Below are 17,233 nucleotides of genomic sequence, written 5' to 3'. Positions count from 1 at the left end.
ATGTGCCATCCATTTTCTTATTCTTGAAATTTTTAGACCAACATTATTGTTGAAATTAGGATGATTGATAAGAATTTCATAGCCTTCTTTCAGTTTGCATACATACCAAGTTTTGGTGTAATGTAAAGAACTGGTGCATTTCCATTCAAGTGTGTGTAGAGTATCCACAACATGATAAGAAAGTTGAGAATTACCATAGTTACTAAATTTAATGTGTTGTTTGTGTTTCTTTTTTCCAGTTAGGAATTGTGTGTTTTGGTTTTGCCTGTATAAGGCAGTTTATAGGTACATTGAATTTGGTTCACTCCAGAGTGAAGAGGATGAAGGAGATTCTCGGAGGAGGAGGAGTTGAATAAGTTCTTTAATTTTGCAGGAGGTTTATTAAAGGTGGCATTAAGGCTGTATTTGTGTAGCATTCTGTTCATTTTTTTCTGATAACCTTTTAACTGTCTGGAATAGCAATAGTTTTATTTTTAAGTGCAGTATCGTGAAGAATTTTGTTGATGGCATTTTTGCTGTAGCCATTTTTAGGAAAGTATTGCTGATAATTTTTAATTCATGCTTAAGCATTACCATTGGAGCAAATATTTATAGCTCTATTTTTTTTAGTGTGTTAATGATATCTAGTTTTCATGTTGGGTGATAGAGTTAATGTGTATGTATTCCATTTCTGTATCCAGAAATGTAAGTCTTTTGACTTAACTTCAGTGGTGAATTGTGTATGTATTTGCATTGTTTATTCAGGATGGTGGTTTGCAATGAAGCCAGATAATGAAAACACTCATTGTAGAGAGCTATAAAGATTTGCTCCAATGAGCAAGTATTTAAGCATGGATTAAAAATTATAAGCAGTATTTTTCCAAAAAAATGCTGTCAACAAAATTCTTCACAAGACTGTACCTAAAAATAAACTAGATTACAATAAAACTATCCATTAAAGTTATCAAAAAGTTAAGTAAAATAAATAAAAAATAAACAGAATACTACACAAATACAGCCTTATTTACTCCCCTTTAAACTTACTGCAAAATTAAAGAACTTATTCATTATATCTGTAACTTGCCTTACATAAGCAAAACTGGGTTCGCCATTTCTGTCCAGAGAAAAGGAGCATAACGCATTTAATAACTATGGTAAAGCTGGTTTTTCTGATCATGCCGTGGATATAGGTGCTTTTCAGAAATTTGACTAGGAAAGTCACCCATTTCTTACATTACACCAAAACTTGGTACGAACACTATTTAAAAAAATAAAAAAAAACCTGTGAAATTCAAATCAAGCACCCTGATCCCAACAATAATGATGGTCTGAGAGTCTCAAGAATATGGATGGCACATATTCAATCCACATAATCTTTTGTTCTAACAGGGTCGTATTTAGGGCTGTAGTGCATTATGATGTTGGTCGTAATTTGTAAATAACAAACCTCAGGCCTATTACTATTACACTGCCCTTGGAATAACAGTAAACAACTATTTCCTTTCATGTCATTTTCTGTTTCATTGACACACACACACACACACACACACACACACATAAATCAACAGTGATCTAGTGTTCCTGTAGCACTCCACTTGTCACTTATCTTCTCTGAATTCTGCTCCTCCATATACTATTTAGTATCTGCCTATCAGCCACTCTCATATCCATATCACCAGCTTCATATTCATTCTGATTGCTCCAATTTGTATAAGAGAGAGCAATTGATACCCTGTCATATGCCTTTGTAAAAATTCAGTACCAGTGTGTAGCCATTTTCCTTTTATCCAACTCATTTGTCACTATTATTATAAAAAATGAGTAAATTACTAAGGCATGACTTAACTTTTCAACGAAGCCATGTTATCCCCATGGAGTATCTTACTCTTATCTACTCATTCCTGAATTTTGTCTTTGACCAAGTTATCCAGAATCCTTAGCACCTCTTTTGAGATGCTGATTGATCTTTATTTGCTGCTTCTGTTTTGGCACCTCCTTTATGCAACAGAACCATTTTGCCTTCCTTCCTTCCTTCCACTTTCTTGGAACTTTGGTACCAGAGCCTGAGGTTTAAGTTGAACAGCCTAGTTGAGAAGCAATGGTAATTCCTTCATGTTCTAATTAATATGCAAGCTGATATCCTCTATATTCCCGTGACTGCATTTGCTTTGAAATTCAGCAATATCTTAAGAACTTCTATTTCATCAACCTCTATTTCTATATCAGGTCTTGTCACATCTTGCCACTGCATTATCTTCATTTGGATGATATACCTATGCAGAGTGTCACTCATTAAATGAACTATTTTGTATCTCTCATCTTTGTACCTCTTATAATCGGATTTTGTCTTTCTTATCATGCTGGTCACCCTACTTGCCCTGTGCTTTGTTGCTGCTTAAGAGTTTGTTGTTCACCTTTTTCTTTATATACCCATCAATTTTTTTGCACCCCCTACTCATTATAGTGAGATTGCTTTCTTCAAGTGATTACGAAATTTCTGTATATATCTCTGTATATACATCATTTTTGTATCTGGCTTCTCCCACAAAAAGTTTATTTGTGAACCTACAGTACATTCATAATTTATTTATTTTTTATTTTTTATTTTTTTGCATTTTAAGTTTTTACATAGTCCAGAAACCCTGCTCTAGAGACCAGATATGAACCTTTTCAAGCCACTTCAGGTCTCCAGTAAGTGGAGTGGTAGTCTCACTTCGAGTGATGAAATTCATCTCTCACCTAAAGACAATCACAAACATCCATGCCAACAGCAGGATTCGTACCCATAGTCTATTAGTTAGAGAGCAGATATGCTAACAACTCAGCAAACCACATAGATCTGGAACATATCTGATATATATTCCTTATTACTCACCCCAACTTAGCATCATCAGCAAAATAACTAGATATCACCCTCTATACTATTCCCAATATCATTAATATACAAGGATTTTCTACTTAGACCATTGGAATGTCTCCCTCCTTCTCTTGGACTGAGCACTTCTTCACATCACTTCTAAATCCATAAGCATCATAGTGCATTTCCTTTATCATTTCTGCTATCACTCATTGTACGTGGGTGATCTGAAAAGTTCTTGCCCTCGGATTTTTCCTAAGTTGGTACATCTGTCATAAGCATCCATGTGAAATTGCAATCATTATATCAAGTAGTTTTTTTTATACAGCTGTGGGAAGCTAAAGTGTTGTCTTGTATCCCTTGAAATAGATAAAATTGAGTATCATGCAGTTATAAAATTCTTTGTAAAAGAAGATTTAATGGCAAAAGAAATTCATTCAAAATTCATAAAGTTTTTGGGCACTCTTCACCTTCATTTTCGACAATTAAGAAATCGGCTACTGAGTTTAAACGTAGCCATACCTGCCTTGAAGATGATCCATGTGAAGGATGTTCAAAAAAGTGTAACACCACCAGAAATCATTGATCAGTGCACGATATGGTATTGGATGACCCGCAGGTCAAAGTGCCTGAAATTGCTGAGACTATCGACATTTCAAAAGAATGTGTAGGATATATTTTGCATGAAGAATTGCAAATGAAAAAACTTTGCGCAAGATGGGTGCCGCACAGCTCAAAAACGCACCCGTATGAAAATCTCTGAACAGTGCTTGGAGCGTTTCAACAAGAATAAAACTGATTTTGTGCTTCAATTTATTATTATGGATGAGACTTGGATTCACCAGTACACCAGAATCCAAACAGCAGTCAAAACAGTGGACAGAAGACAGTTGTTCAGCACCAAAGAAGACAAGATCATGGCATCGGTGTTTTGAGATGCTAAAGGCATTTTGTTTATTAATTATCTTGAAAAGGGTAAAACAACAACCAAGGAATATTATTCTGATCTTTTATCCAGACTAGACAAAAAAAATTCATGAGAAAAGAATTTTTTTTGCAGAAGAAAAAATCATCTTTCATCAGGACAATGCACCTGCCCACAAAGGTGTTTTGGCAATGGGAAAATTAAGGTATCTGCACTATGAATTGTTGGTATATCCACTCTATTCCCTAGATTTGGCTCTCTCTGACTTCTGTCTCTTCCCAAAACTAAAAATCTTCCTCGCTGGTCAGCATTTTTCTTAGAATCAAGAGGTGATTGTAGCTGTAGAGGAGTTTTTTTTTTTTTTTATATTCTTTCAGAAGTTCTTTCTAGAATCTTACATGCTAGACATTATATAGTTACTATGGCATCACTAATTAATTAATTAGCATATGATGATACAGCAGCTGTAAGTCCCATGTAGATAGTACAGCACCATCTTGTGAACCCAACATGAAGCTATTGTTATAGTGTATTTTTGTCTGTCATTTGCATGTATTCTCCTGGCTAATTTGCCTGTTCTGAGGGATAAAAAATCCGAGTTTCCAGGAGGGGAAAACCCTCTATCTCCATATGAGACACGTCATGGATGGGAATCGAACCCAGATCTTTCTGACCAAAGGGCTTCATCTATATAACATCACTAATTCTATATGATACTATATAGAAAAGATATAGTATATTATAAATAGAAGTGTCCATAACACAAAATTAAAGAATTGTTAAACATTTAGAAACCATATGCTCTTCTGATTTGATGTGCCATAACTGGATCCATAACACACTATTTCAGATATAAAACTTCTTCATAATGACAATTTGTCAGTATATCATGTACAACATGATTTTAGTGAATTCCAGAAACTTCCATTTATAAAGTTAGAATCTATCAAATTTTTCAATGTTTCTCAAGGCAAAAGCAGTTTTTAGTAGGTGTCAGTGAAGACTGTGTATTACTTAAGTTAAGGGATATTACATCCCATATTGTTTCATAGCCGAATAAGAAACTCGAGGAGTTTTGTGCCGAATATAGAAACTATATAAAGTTTGGCGAGTCCAAGCGTAAGCATATACCTGGATAGTCCATATGGTAATGCAACATGGGGCAACTCATAGTAAGGGTGGAGCAAGCTCCGATCACTGTTCTTGGTATTTACTCATAATGTGAAACCCAGCTCCTAGGAGCTGTATTACTGTTCTACATTATGAGTGAGAGAATGTCACTACCCAGACTGGTTTCAACCTTTATTGAGGTCTCATCAGTGAGTAGGTAGACCTAGATAATACCAAGTTGTAGCGAACAGAACTTACATGCCCTACTATAAGAATTGCCAAGAAGGTGTCCTAATAAATTACTAATTATATGAAGAGCCAAAGGCTTCAGTTCGGCAGTGTGAAATTATTTAAGTTAAGGGATATTATATCCCATATTGTTTCATAGCCGAATAAGAAACATGTTGCACTACCATATTGACTATCCAGGTATTTGCTTACGCTTGGACTTGCCGAACGTTATATAGTTTCTATATTCGGCACGAAACTCCTTGAGTTTCTTATTCGGCTATGAAACAATATGGGATATCCCTTAACTTAAATAATTTCACGTCGCTGAATTGAAGCCTTTGGCTCTTCATATAATTAGTAAGACTGTGTATGATATTTTGTGCTTGGAAAGAACAGGAAAAAACCTGTAACAGTAAGATTAATTCTGCCCTAAAGATAGTAATGTATGACCTTTGATGTTTCATGCCAGTTTATTGAAGAAACTGCACCAACTATTTTTACAATGGAATTCAATAGAAATTATGAAGTGTTCATTTCACTTAGTATGGAGAATTGCATAATGGATTTTGTTCTGCTAACTAGTGGCAGAAAGTATGTTCAGCCACAATTATACTACTAGATTTTCAAGTTTTATTTTATTTATGTAACTCCTACTCACAAAAGGTTGTAAACCTGTAGCATGTTAGTACTGCAGATGGGCTGAGGATTTCTGTTTTTTTTTTTTTTTTTTAATTTTCTATATATATATATTTTACATAATCTGGAAATCCTGCCCTAAAGACCAAACTTGGAACTTCTTCAAGCCACTACAGGCCTCCAGTAAGTGGGGTGGTCATATTACACCAGGCACTACTAAAACATACTCCCATAACTCTTATCCAACTTTGTATACAGCCTGGGATGATGGCACTGCACTAATCTACTAGTGGCAGTCCAACTTTTTTTCTCTCCATTGAGGGAGAAAAAAAAAATCAAGAATGGTTCAGACATTTGTATTATTATGTGAATTCCACTCATTAAGAAAAAATTACTTGATATTAGCACTGTGGGTGCATTCAGGGTTATTAATCTTGAAATAAAATCCTTCTCTAGAGCTACTTGCAGACCTCCAGTAAGCAGGTTGTTGTTGTTTCACATTGGATGATGATCTGCATCCACTATCTAAAGATGTTCTCAGATATCCATGGCTTATTGGTTGGAGAGCAGGAGTGCTATCCACTTGTCCAACAAGGCCAGTTAACATAAACTTCTGAAAACATTCTAAACCACAAAGTTCCCTCACCTTAAAATCCTGTTAGACTTGTGGAAGATATTCTGGGGAGGCATTTGGTGTTGATTTGCTTCAGAATCCATTTGAGTGAACTGTGAGCAAATTCTGACATCTGTGCCACACAGTGTATAAACTAAATTCCAGATGGACTGGACATTGGCTGCTATCCTAATCTGTTTTTTGATATTGCATGTGAAAACATTTTTCATATAGAAAATGTCTCAAAATGTTTCTCATGTAAAATAGTTTTCTTTTTTTTTATTACTGTATTGTAGTGACTACAGTTACTGCAGGACAGTTATTGTGTGGTGGATTGTTCAGTATGGACTCTCTTTCTAACTGGTTCGCTGCCGTTGCACTTTCACATGCGTTAGTAGATAATTGCACTCAGAGGGAACAGTTGTTGAGGGTGCAGCTGGCTACCAGTGTGGGAAATCCCCCAGTTTCTTTGATGAACCAGTGCTCGGCCATTTTACAGCAGGTAAGTTCTATCATTTTCATCTGCTTTTTTGGTAGCATGTTGAAAAGTTTGTCAGAATATTTTAAATACAGAAATACAAACATTCTACTCTTGTATGAATGATGCCTGATGACTACGATTTTTTTCCTGTTTTTAAAAAATAATTGTTTTGTAAAGAAATTCTCTTTCTGTTTTGCAAGTTTTTGAAAATTTCTCTTTCATGTAATCAGCCTAGTGATCTATGTAGATAACTTCTTAGCATTAGTATATTAGTTGGTTATGGTTTCAGATCCTATAGTGGACATTGATTTTTGCATGACATGAGATCACTGTCTTGATTATTAGAGGCCTGAAGTGGCAGAATAGAATTTTCACCCATGCTACTATACCAAATGTTTTCAGTCTTTTATTTTATTTGTGAATTGATGATTAGAAAAGGAAAACTTTTAAATCCACAAAGACCATAAGGTGATTACATGACCTGTGCAAATAGTGTAGTAGAACTGTTTAGAGTATTTCAGGGTATTTCATTTTCATGGAAATATTTTATTTCTGGAGGAAGGGGATTTTATAAAGATTAGGGATTCCTTAAGGAATTATGGATTCTTGGTGAATGATATGAATATATTTGGATTATTAAGTGTTATGGATCTCAGGCCTTTACTGACATCCAAAGCACTTAATAATCCAAATATTAAGTGTCTGGATGAAATTTCATCATTTGTTTTAAGGTTTAAATTCAATATATGTTGAAGATTGCTAGTGCTGTTGATCAGGTTGTGTAATGAAGTCTTGCCACTGATCATATCTTTAAAGAATGGAATGCAGGTAAAGGTTGCTAAAATAGAACCATCAGACCAGAGATCAGGTTTTCATTTCTTCAGTGTAAGAGTATTTTAGCTTTTTGCATAATTGGTAACAGTTCATGTTTTTGTAATCTGGTCACATTTTGCAATAAAGTTATATGGGTAGTTGATGGGGAAAGGGAATGCATATACTGCTACATGATGAATTATGATTTAAATTTCAATGAATAAGTTAAGATAATTGGCTATTGGATTGACATTTGGCTGTTAGATATTGAAAAGTTGTACTGTTCATTAATGTTTATGGTACTTTGAATGGATTGTAAAAGAAATGTGCAATTGTTTGCATGTGATGCAAAGTTGGATAAGTTATTAGAAATAATAGATCTGTTTGCTCTTCAGAAGGATTTGAATATACTGGATAAAGTCTGCAAAATAAGTGGATTACCATTACCAGTTTATTGACTATGTGTAAGGTTTTAAACTTTGGGATTCAAAAAATGGAAGGCTTTGTGTTCGCAAGGAATCTTGGAGTGATAATGAACAGACTTAAATTTTCAGTAAGAAGACTGCCTATTGATGGTTGAAATAGTGAGAACAATATTTATCAGCAGACATGAGGATGCAGTGGTTCCATTGTATAGAGTTTTGATCTAACTACATATGAGCTATTGTGTGCAAATCTGGTCATCATCTGAATTTCAGGGGATGAGGAAATTTTTAAAAAGGTACAAAGAGTGAGCAAAGATATTATTGGAATTTTGGAATGTATATTTCCTTAATCTGAGGATAGATTGAGGAAATATATAAACTGCGGTGAAAATAGGATGATTTTTTAAACCTCTTTGATGTTCTTAAGCACAGATTTTCCAAATGACGCAAAGTGAAGGATAGGGAGGGAAGTGAGTAGGTTTTTTGTATGGAGAATAGTGGGTGCATGGAATGCATTAACTGAGCAGATGCATGTAGTGAGAGATTTTAAGGTATTATGATCTTTGTTATCATGAGAATAGACCTCGCACAATTAGTCTCTTGACTCATGGAGATCTGATGATAGCAATGATGATAATAATTATAACTTTCTTTAATACACTTGTGAAAAGGCACTGCAGGACAGTGTGATGACCACTAACATGCGTAGGACTGTTTGTTTATTTTCAGTCATATGCATTTGTGGGATACTGCTTTTCAGTAAATAATGACCAAGAGATCTTGCCAGATTTCTATTTTTGTTACAAGGTTTAAAATTCAGCATGCAGTCGATGCCATATCAATAGGCACAATATATGCCTATATTGTACAATATATTAACACAATTCTTATTTGTAGAAAATTTTCTCACTTGATTATCAAATAAAATATAATAGTCAAAATATTATATTATTGTTTTAATCTTATAATTAAATGTAAGTGAACAAAGTTTTAATGTGAAGTATCTTCATCACTAGGTTGCTTATATAGAGGGACTGTTGACTTCACATTAAATGCATGGGATACTAAATCAGTCAATGTGAAGTCAGCAGTCTCTATATAAGTAGTAGCCTAGTGATGAAGATACTTACAGTTGTATATATGGAATTAAAACAAGAACATAATATAATTTCTTGACTATTATAATTCATGTTTATCATCTGTCCTTATTTGAGGAACTTAATAGAGACTACTTTCGATGTATGTATCATTACATCTGCTGTGTAATGATACCTACATTAGCTTTATTTGTGGGATACATTTCATCTTTTTTTAAATGTGTAAAGGGAGATGTATAGATAATAGATAAAAATTAAATTTTATAATGATATATATATATATATATATATAAACACTTGCTAATGCTATGTTGTTCAGGTGTATCACACCAGAATCAGAAAGAGATGTGTTCATGTTGGTGCATTGATCCAAAAACAAACAAACAAAAAAAAAAAACATGTTATTTTTTTTGTAAACAGTAAAAATAGATAACAGGATATTTGATTCATAAATAATATAGACCATGGTTTTCTACTTGAAATTATCATATATTTCTCTTTTGTAGCCAAATCGTTGATCCTATTTCCAAAAATGTGATATCATTGTTCTTCCCTTCCACAATGATAGACTAATAAGTAATTTTCTTATTTTCATCGGTTCCAAATTTTTAAAAAAATTTTCCTGTACACTGATCAAGTTTGTAGAAAAATCATTACTGCAGTCATTACATAGTGTTACTATTCATCACTGATTTAAAGAAAACCAATGTTCCTATATAAATACGGAAAGTTTCCTGCTTGAAAAAAGTGGAAATCATTTTTAGTGCAATTGTAATTTTAAAATAGTTTAGCTGCATTTCTTTAATTGCATTTTTTATGAAGAAAACAAAACTTCATTTTTTTAATGTGATTCTGCAAAAACCTGTGGTAACTATAAGATCAGAGAGCAAAACAGAGAAAGATTTCTAAAATATCAAATTAATGATAGATATTTTTTTACTTCAAAAATCTACCTTCAAAAATAGTTCGTATCCATAAACAGGTTGTTCAAAAAAATGAATAGTCGCAATAACTGTGTTTCTGGATTAAGACATAAAAATCACTCATAAACAGTACTCATAAAATAAAATCTGTTGTTCTTGATCTCCTTCACTTCATTATAATCTACTTTTGGTACATTTATAAAATAATAATGGCAGGAGCTAATTTTAAACATTGACATGATTTGATAATAATATAATTAAAGAATTAAAGTTTAATGATACAGGTGACTGTCACTGTAATAAATCACTCACCAAAACAAACTAAAAGATCTGACCAAAACCCTATAGGGACAATACTGTTCTAAAGAAAATCACTGTAGTAAATCTTCCATTCTCAGCAACTATTTCTATGGTTATGTGATGGTCTCTACTTATAGTGGAGACCATCACATAACTATTCATTCAACTGGACCATTACATAAATGTTAAATTTTTATTTCTCACCACAATGCAAAATTCAATACATTTTCTAAACATGTTACCATAATTAGAACATGCAAAACACACAGGGATTGCAAATATAGTTTAATGTTTAATTGCATATTAACTTTATATATATTTTAAAAAATGTGTGATTGAAAAATTCATATTATTTCAATGGGACTTGATTCTTAAAATTTGCATTTCAGTAATTCTGTTTTATTTTCACTAGGGTGGCAAAGTTCAGACTCGTGTTGGACTTTTGATGTTGATAAGCATGTGGTTAGCACACTGTACATTGGCTGTTACTCATTTTCTTAGCATTCCAACTAATATTCCATTTGTATCCTTTGGTTTTTTACAGTAGAATAATAATGCAAAATATTTAGTTACATTTACATAAAATGGTTTGTTTTAATTATGCATTCTTTTGTAAGAAATTTTTAATTAAAAAACTGTGCTGGAATTTTTTCCAGCACAGTTTTTTAAATAAAACTAGCATTATTTAATGAAATAGCAAGATTAGCAAGGTTTATTTTACTTGCAAAATGAATTACTGCATTAATATTATGAACATATCATCAAATTCCTGCATGTACCTTCAAGGGGTGTACAGGATATGATAGTACTACATGAAAAATTTACATCATTACTAACTTCCTATCTACAATTTTCCTTAAAATCAGTCTGTTACTTGTTAAGACTCCAACATTATCAGATCTTATATTTCTATCGTCTAAGGCTCTTTTTACAATATCAATCCACCTATATCTTGGTCTTCCACTGGGTCGTTTTGTTGCCAACCTCGCAGAGAACACATCATCATCTTCAAATTCCTGCCATATACCCTCAAGGGGTGTACAGGATATGACAGTACTACATGAAAAAATTACATCATTACTAACTTCCTATCTACAATTTTCCTCCAAATCGGTCTGTTACTTGTCGATACTCCAACATTATCAGATCTTATATTTCTATCATCTAAGCACTTTGTACCGTATCAATCCACTTATATCTTGGTCTTCCTCTGGGTCGTTTTCCTGCCAACCTGGCAGAGAACACTTGTTTTGCTAATCTTTCCTCTCCCATTCTATTTAAGTGACCATACCACCTGAGATTAGCTCTGCTAATGCATTCCTGGATGCTGACAATGTCAAGTTCTTTACTAATATCCTCATTTTTAATATGATATTGCCATTGATGCCATCTGTTCACGCCTCTAATCTTTCTCAGGACTCTCATATCTGCGGTCTCTAGTCTTTGGTCAAGTGTTTTACTTCTGACCCAGCTCTCAGATCCATAAGTTAAAACTGGTTTGAACACTGTCTTGTATACAGCTAATTTAGTGTTCCGACTAATTTCTTTCTTATTCCATATGAATTTATTCAATTGACTTCCCACCATACCAGCTTTGCTGATTCTGTTGTCTATTTCTATATTTAATTTACCATCTTCACTAAAAATTGTGCCCAAGTAGCTGAAATGTTTTACTTGTTCCACAGGTTCTCCATTCACAACACAGTTGACATTTTTAATGATTCTGCCTATTTTCATTGTCTTTGTCTTTTTATTGCTGATCTTCATACCATATCTATTACAACAGCTATTCAATTTAGTCAGAGAATCTTGCAGACTTGTAGCGGATTTATTTAGAAGTATAACATCATCCGCATAAAGCAAAGAGCTGACATTAACATCTCCAATTTTGATATCAGGTTAATACCACATTCCTTCATAATGTGATCCATATAGATAATGAATAACAGAGGGGATAATGTACATCCTTGTCTCACACCAGATTTAACATTAAACCATCTTCCTGTACTTCAATTCTAACTGCTGACTTACAACTCAAATAAAAACAAAGTATTGCTTGATATAATGCCCCATTGACACCATATAACTGCAGCATATTGAATAGCTTCTCTCTTGGCACTTTGTCATATGCCTTTTCCAAATCGACAAAACTTAAATACAGATCTTTGTTATATTCCCATGCTTTCTCGACTATTTGTCGTAAAGTGAAGATCTGATCCTGACAGCCTCTATTTGGCCTGAATCCAGCTTGTTCTTCACCAAGCTTTTCTTCCACAATTCTTCTCAACTGTTTCTCAAGTATACTTGCATAGATCTTGCCAGGAACACTCAGTTGGGAAATACCTCTGTAATTCTTACATTCAGTTTTATTTCCCTTTTTATATATGGGTACTATGACAGCTCTACTCCAATCATCGGGAATTCGTCCCTCTGTCCAGGCTTTCTGAACTATGCAGTGCAGCCACTGCATAGTTCAGATTGCTTGCCACCATACTTCATACCACCATACCACCATACTGCCACCATACTTCAGCATTTCTGGTCGAATATCATCTACTCCTGCTGCCTTTCCACATTTCAAGCCTTTGATGGCTCTTTCTACTTCAAGTATGGATATGTATTCCTGACTGCATGCCTGGTCAGTGTTTTTTATCACTGTGCTGTCATCACTGCTTGTTTCATTTAGCAGTTTTTCAAAGTAATTACTCCATACTTCAAGGATATCTTTTTCTCCTGTTTTCATGTCACCTTTATCAGCACTCTTTCCTCCATTCCTAAGCTTCTTCAACAACCTCCAGAATATTTTGCCACCTTCTTGATATTTATTTTTTATATTCTTGCCAAAGTCCTCCCATGACTTTTGTTTAGCTAGTTTTACACACTGTTTAGCATTCTTACATTTGTCTCTGTATTCTGTAAGAGTAAAAGCTGACTTATTTGCCAGGAACTTTTGATATGCTTTCTTCTTTTCCTTCACTGCCTCTTTAACTTCCTGTGTCCACCATGGAGTTCTGATTTTTCTATCCTTGCAGACAACCTCACCACATGCCTCTCTGGCAGAATCAATCAATGTTTTTTTCAGAGTTTGCCACTGAATCTCCAAGGTTTGATTCCTGTTCTCAAACTCTTTCATTTTCTTTTCAATAATCTTTCTGTATTTTAGTCTACAGTTCACATCTGAGAGCTGCTCAACTTTTATTCGCTTTAAAACTTTCGTACATGTTATTCTTTTCAATGTGAAATTCAATTTTATCCTGCTCAAGACTAAATAGTGATCACTTCCAATTTCAAATCCTCTGTACATTCTGGTGTCCTGCACCAGGGAGAAAACATCACTATCAACAATAATATAGTCAATGAGACTTTTCTTATTCCTAGCCTCTTCTCTCCATGTGAATTTGTACACATTTTTATGTTGGAACATGGTGTTAGTAATAACCAGTCCATGTCCTGAGCAGAAATCCAACAGATATTTGCCATTATTATTAGTTTTGCTCTTTTCTCCAAATTTTCCCAAAATATTTTTGTATGTCTCACAATCATTTCCTACTCTGCTATTTAGATCCTCAACAAGGACCAACTTTTCCTTTTTCATTGTGTCAGTTGCTTTTTCTAAAGCCTCAAAAAATTCCTCCACTTCTACCTTAGTAGAACCGTCTGTGGGACCATAGGCACAAATAAGTCTCATTGTCCAGTTCCCCATTCTCATATTTGCCCACATTACTCTACTTGAGACTGACTGCCATTCAAGAAGATTAGCTTCGTATTTTGTGTTGAATACTATGGCTACTCCTTCCTTTCCCTGATTGTCATTGCCTGAGTATAACATTTTGTATTTATTGCTCAGAAAGATCTCACCAGTTTTGGTCTTTTTTGTTTCAGTCACCCCTATTATGTTGATCTGGTACTTATCTAATTCCTCAGCTAGCTCCATTTCTTTGCCATTGAGGCTTCTTACGTTGATAGTACCGATCTTTTCAAAGTACCATTCCTACAATCCCAAAGTCATGATCAATAACAAGCTAATTGAAAAAGTCACAAATCCAAAATACCTCGGTATTACGCTTTATCAGGAATTACGTTTTGCACAACACATCTCTAACACTTCCAACAGAGCTCTAAAAAAATTAAATATACTGAAAAGGCTTTGTGGAACAAATTGGGGCGCAAAGCCAAAAATCCTCAAAACTACTTACACTACACTAATAAGGCCAATAATGGAATATGCAGCACCTATCTGGTCACCTTCGGCCTCATCGGTAAAGAAAAAACTAGACAAAATACAAGCAAAAGCATCCAAGATTATCATTGGTGCAGTCTCATCCACTAACAGCATCAGAGCCCAACAGAAATGTGGGCTTGACCTGCTGGAGGACAGACAAAAATTTGCCACCATAAAATTCATAAATAATATCAGAAGCTACCAAAGTGATCATATCTCCCTAAAAACTTATGAACATTGGAACCAAAATTGCAGACTTCACAGATCATCAACTTTACAATATGATGACACTATCAGGAAAGAAATAGGTCTTGATCAGCTGAATGTTCACATAAACAAAGAACCTCTATTTTCCAGTCCTTTACCTTCAAATACCTTCATAATTCTAAACCTTACCAAACTCTGTACAAAAAAAGAACCAAAAGAAATGCTTAAAGAAAAAGGCTTAAATACCATCAACCTTCTTTCATCCTCCAAACAGGTTATTTGTTATACCAATGGATCATCAGACACCAATATGATTAATGGAGGCGTGGGTGTTCTCCTCCTACTCCCAAAAGGTGAAAAACTTTCAATAAAAGTTGGATCTGGGAGAATCGCTTCCAATTTTACCAGCGAACTCTACTCAATAAATAAAGCACTAGAAGCCTACTTAAATCTATCATCATCTCAACAATCTGAAGGAATTATAATTTACAGTGACTCAAGATCAGCTATGGAGGCAATCAAAAATGGCAATACCAAGCTCACACAAGACATCCATAAACTCTTAAATCAACTAAAGTGTTTAGGTAAAAGTTGCATTTTACAATGGATTCCTGTTCATGTAGGCATTGATCACAACGAAGCAGCTGATAAATTAGCAAAAGAGGCCAGAGAACTCAACCAAGAAACTCATATGATAACTCTTGCTGATGCCAATGCACTAGCAAAAGCTAAACTAATTCCATTGAAATCAGTGATACAACATCAAATTCCCGAGATCAATGCTGACAGAAGGACCGCCAACACGATAGCAAGACTATGAACAGGACATTATACAGGAATGAAGATCAATACAGATGATACGAGAACATATAGAAACTGCAACAACTGCCCCAATACTGAACTGACACCCACTCACATCTTTACCTGTCCAGCAATTACAGCAGCCTTGCAAGAAATAGATCCTAATCCTGAACAACAGCTCTATACAAACAAAATCACAGACATAGCCAAAGCAGTACAAGGAGCACACGGAAACATCTAAGACTCTTCAAAGGACAAGACAACAACAACCGATCTTTAACTCTGGTGATGTTGAGTTGGGGTTTGTTTTCAGATTTGTTCCAGTAGCTGACTTTTCGCTGTTCGCCCTGGTTCCCTGGTGAAAACAACGGGAGCCTTGTTTGACTGGCCGACGCCCCAGCCAGCATGAAATTTTGTCATGTTGTACCATCATTTTTTATTTTGGTTTAACCAATAAGAATACAATTTGGTCAGCTAAAATCCAAATTGCCAGCCCATCCTCGTTCGTTCAGTATCAAAGTAGATACCCAACAGGGTGCACCACGAGAAGGTGAGGATTGGACATTAGGTCAGAAGCCCTGGTCGGTTCTCCACATTCCTTTAAAGGCTATGTGGAGGTCTCCTCTCAGTTATACAGCTTTGACTCTTAAGCACCCAGGCCGAGAACACTTGTTTTGCTAATCTTTCTTTGCCCATTTTATTTAAGTGACCATACCACCTGAGATTAGCTCTGCTAACGCATTCCTGGATGCTGACAATGTCAAGTTCTTTCCTAATATCCTGGTTTTTAATATGATATTACCATTGATGCCATCTGTTCATGCTTATAATCTTTCTCAGGATTCTCATATCTGCAGTCTCTAGTTTTTGGTCAAGTATTTTACTTCTGACCAGCTCTCAGATCCATAAGTTAAAACTGGTTTGAACACTATCTTGTATACAGCTAATTTAGTGTTTCGACTAATTTCTCTCTTATTCCATATGAATTTATTCAGTTGACTTCCTACCATACCAGCTTTGTTGATTCTGTTGTCTATTTCCATATTTAATTTACCATGTTCACTAAAAATCGTGCCTAAGTAACTGAAATGTTTTACTTGTTCTGCAGGTTCTCCATTCACAATGCAGTTGATATTTTCAATGTTTCAGCCTATTTTCATTGTCTTTTTAATGCTGACCTTCATACTACATCTACTACAACAGTTATTCAATTTAGTCAGGGAATCTTGCAGACATGTAACGGATTTCTTTAGAAGTATAACATCTTCCACAAAGAGCTGAGATTAATATTCCAATTTTGATATCAGGTTTAATACCACTTTCCTTCATAAAATGATCCATATAGATAATGAACAACAGAAGGGATAATGTACATCCTTGTCTCACACCAGATTTAACATTAAACCATCTTCCTGTACTTCCTTCACTTCTAACTGCTGACTTACAACTCAAATAAAGACTAAGTATTGCTTGATATAATGCTCCATTGACACCATATAACTGTAGCATATTGAATAGCTTCTCTCTTGGCACCTTGTCGTATGCCTTTTCCAAATCGACAAAACTTAATTACAGATCTTTGTTATATTCCCATGCTTTCTCGACTATTTGTC

The 17,233-nt window shown here is 34.5% G+C and overlaps 1 protein-coding gene across 2 annotated transcripts in view; it reads left to right on the top strand.

The window, feature by feature from the left end:
• Positions 1 to 17,233, top strand: part of LOC150095882 (general vesicular transport factor p115-like) — a 245,709-nt gene that overhangs the window by 135,993 nt on the left and 92,483 nt on the right. For both annotated transcript variants that reach the window (XM_090409601.1, XM_090409600.1), the window contains exons 12-13: positions 6,648 to 6,853; positions 10,803 to 10,913. In XM_090409601.1, coding sequence (XP_090265727.1) covers positions 6,648 to 6,853; positions 10,803 to 10,913 — 317 coding nt within the window. The remainder of the gene's footprint in view (positions 1 to 6,647; positions 6,854 to 10,802; positions 10,914 to 17,233) is intronic.

This window comes from Typopeltis vanoorti, chromosome 19 (assembly GCF_054136105.1).
Source record: "Typopeltis vanoorti isolate ZY-2024b chromosome 19, IOZ_Tvanoo_1.0, whole genome shotgun sequence".
Lineage (NCBI taxonomy): Eukaryota > Metazoa > Arthropoda > Arachnida > Uropygi > Thelyphonidae > Typopeltis > Typopeltis vanoorti.
Note: the sequence above shows the minus strand (reverse complement) of the source record. Positions and strands in the feature narration are given on the sequence as shown.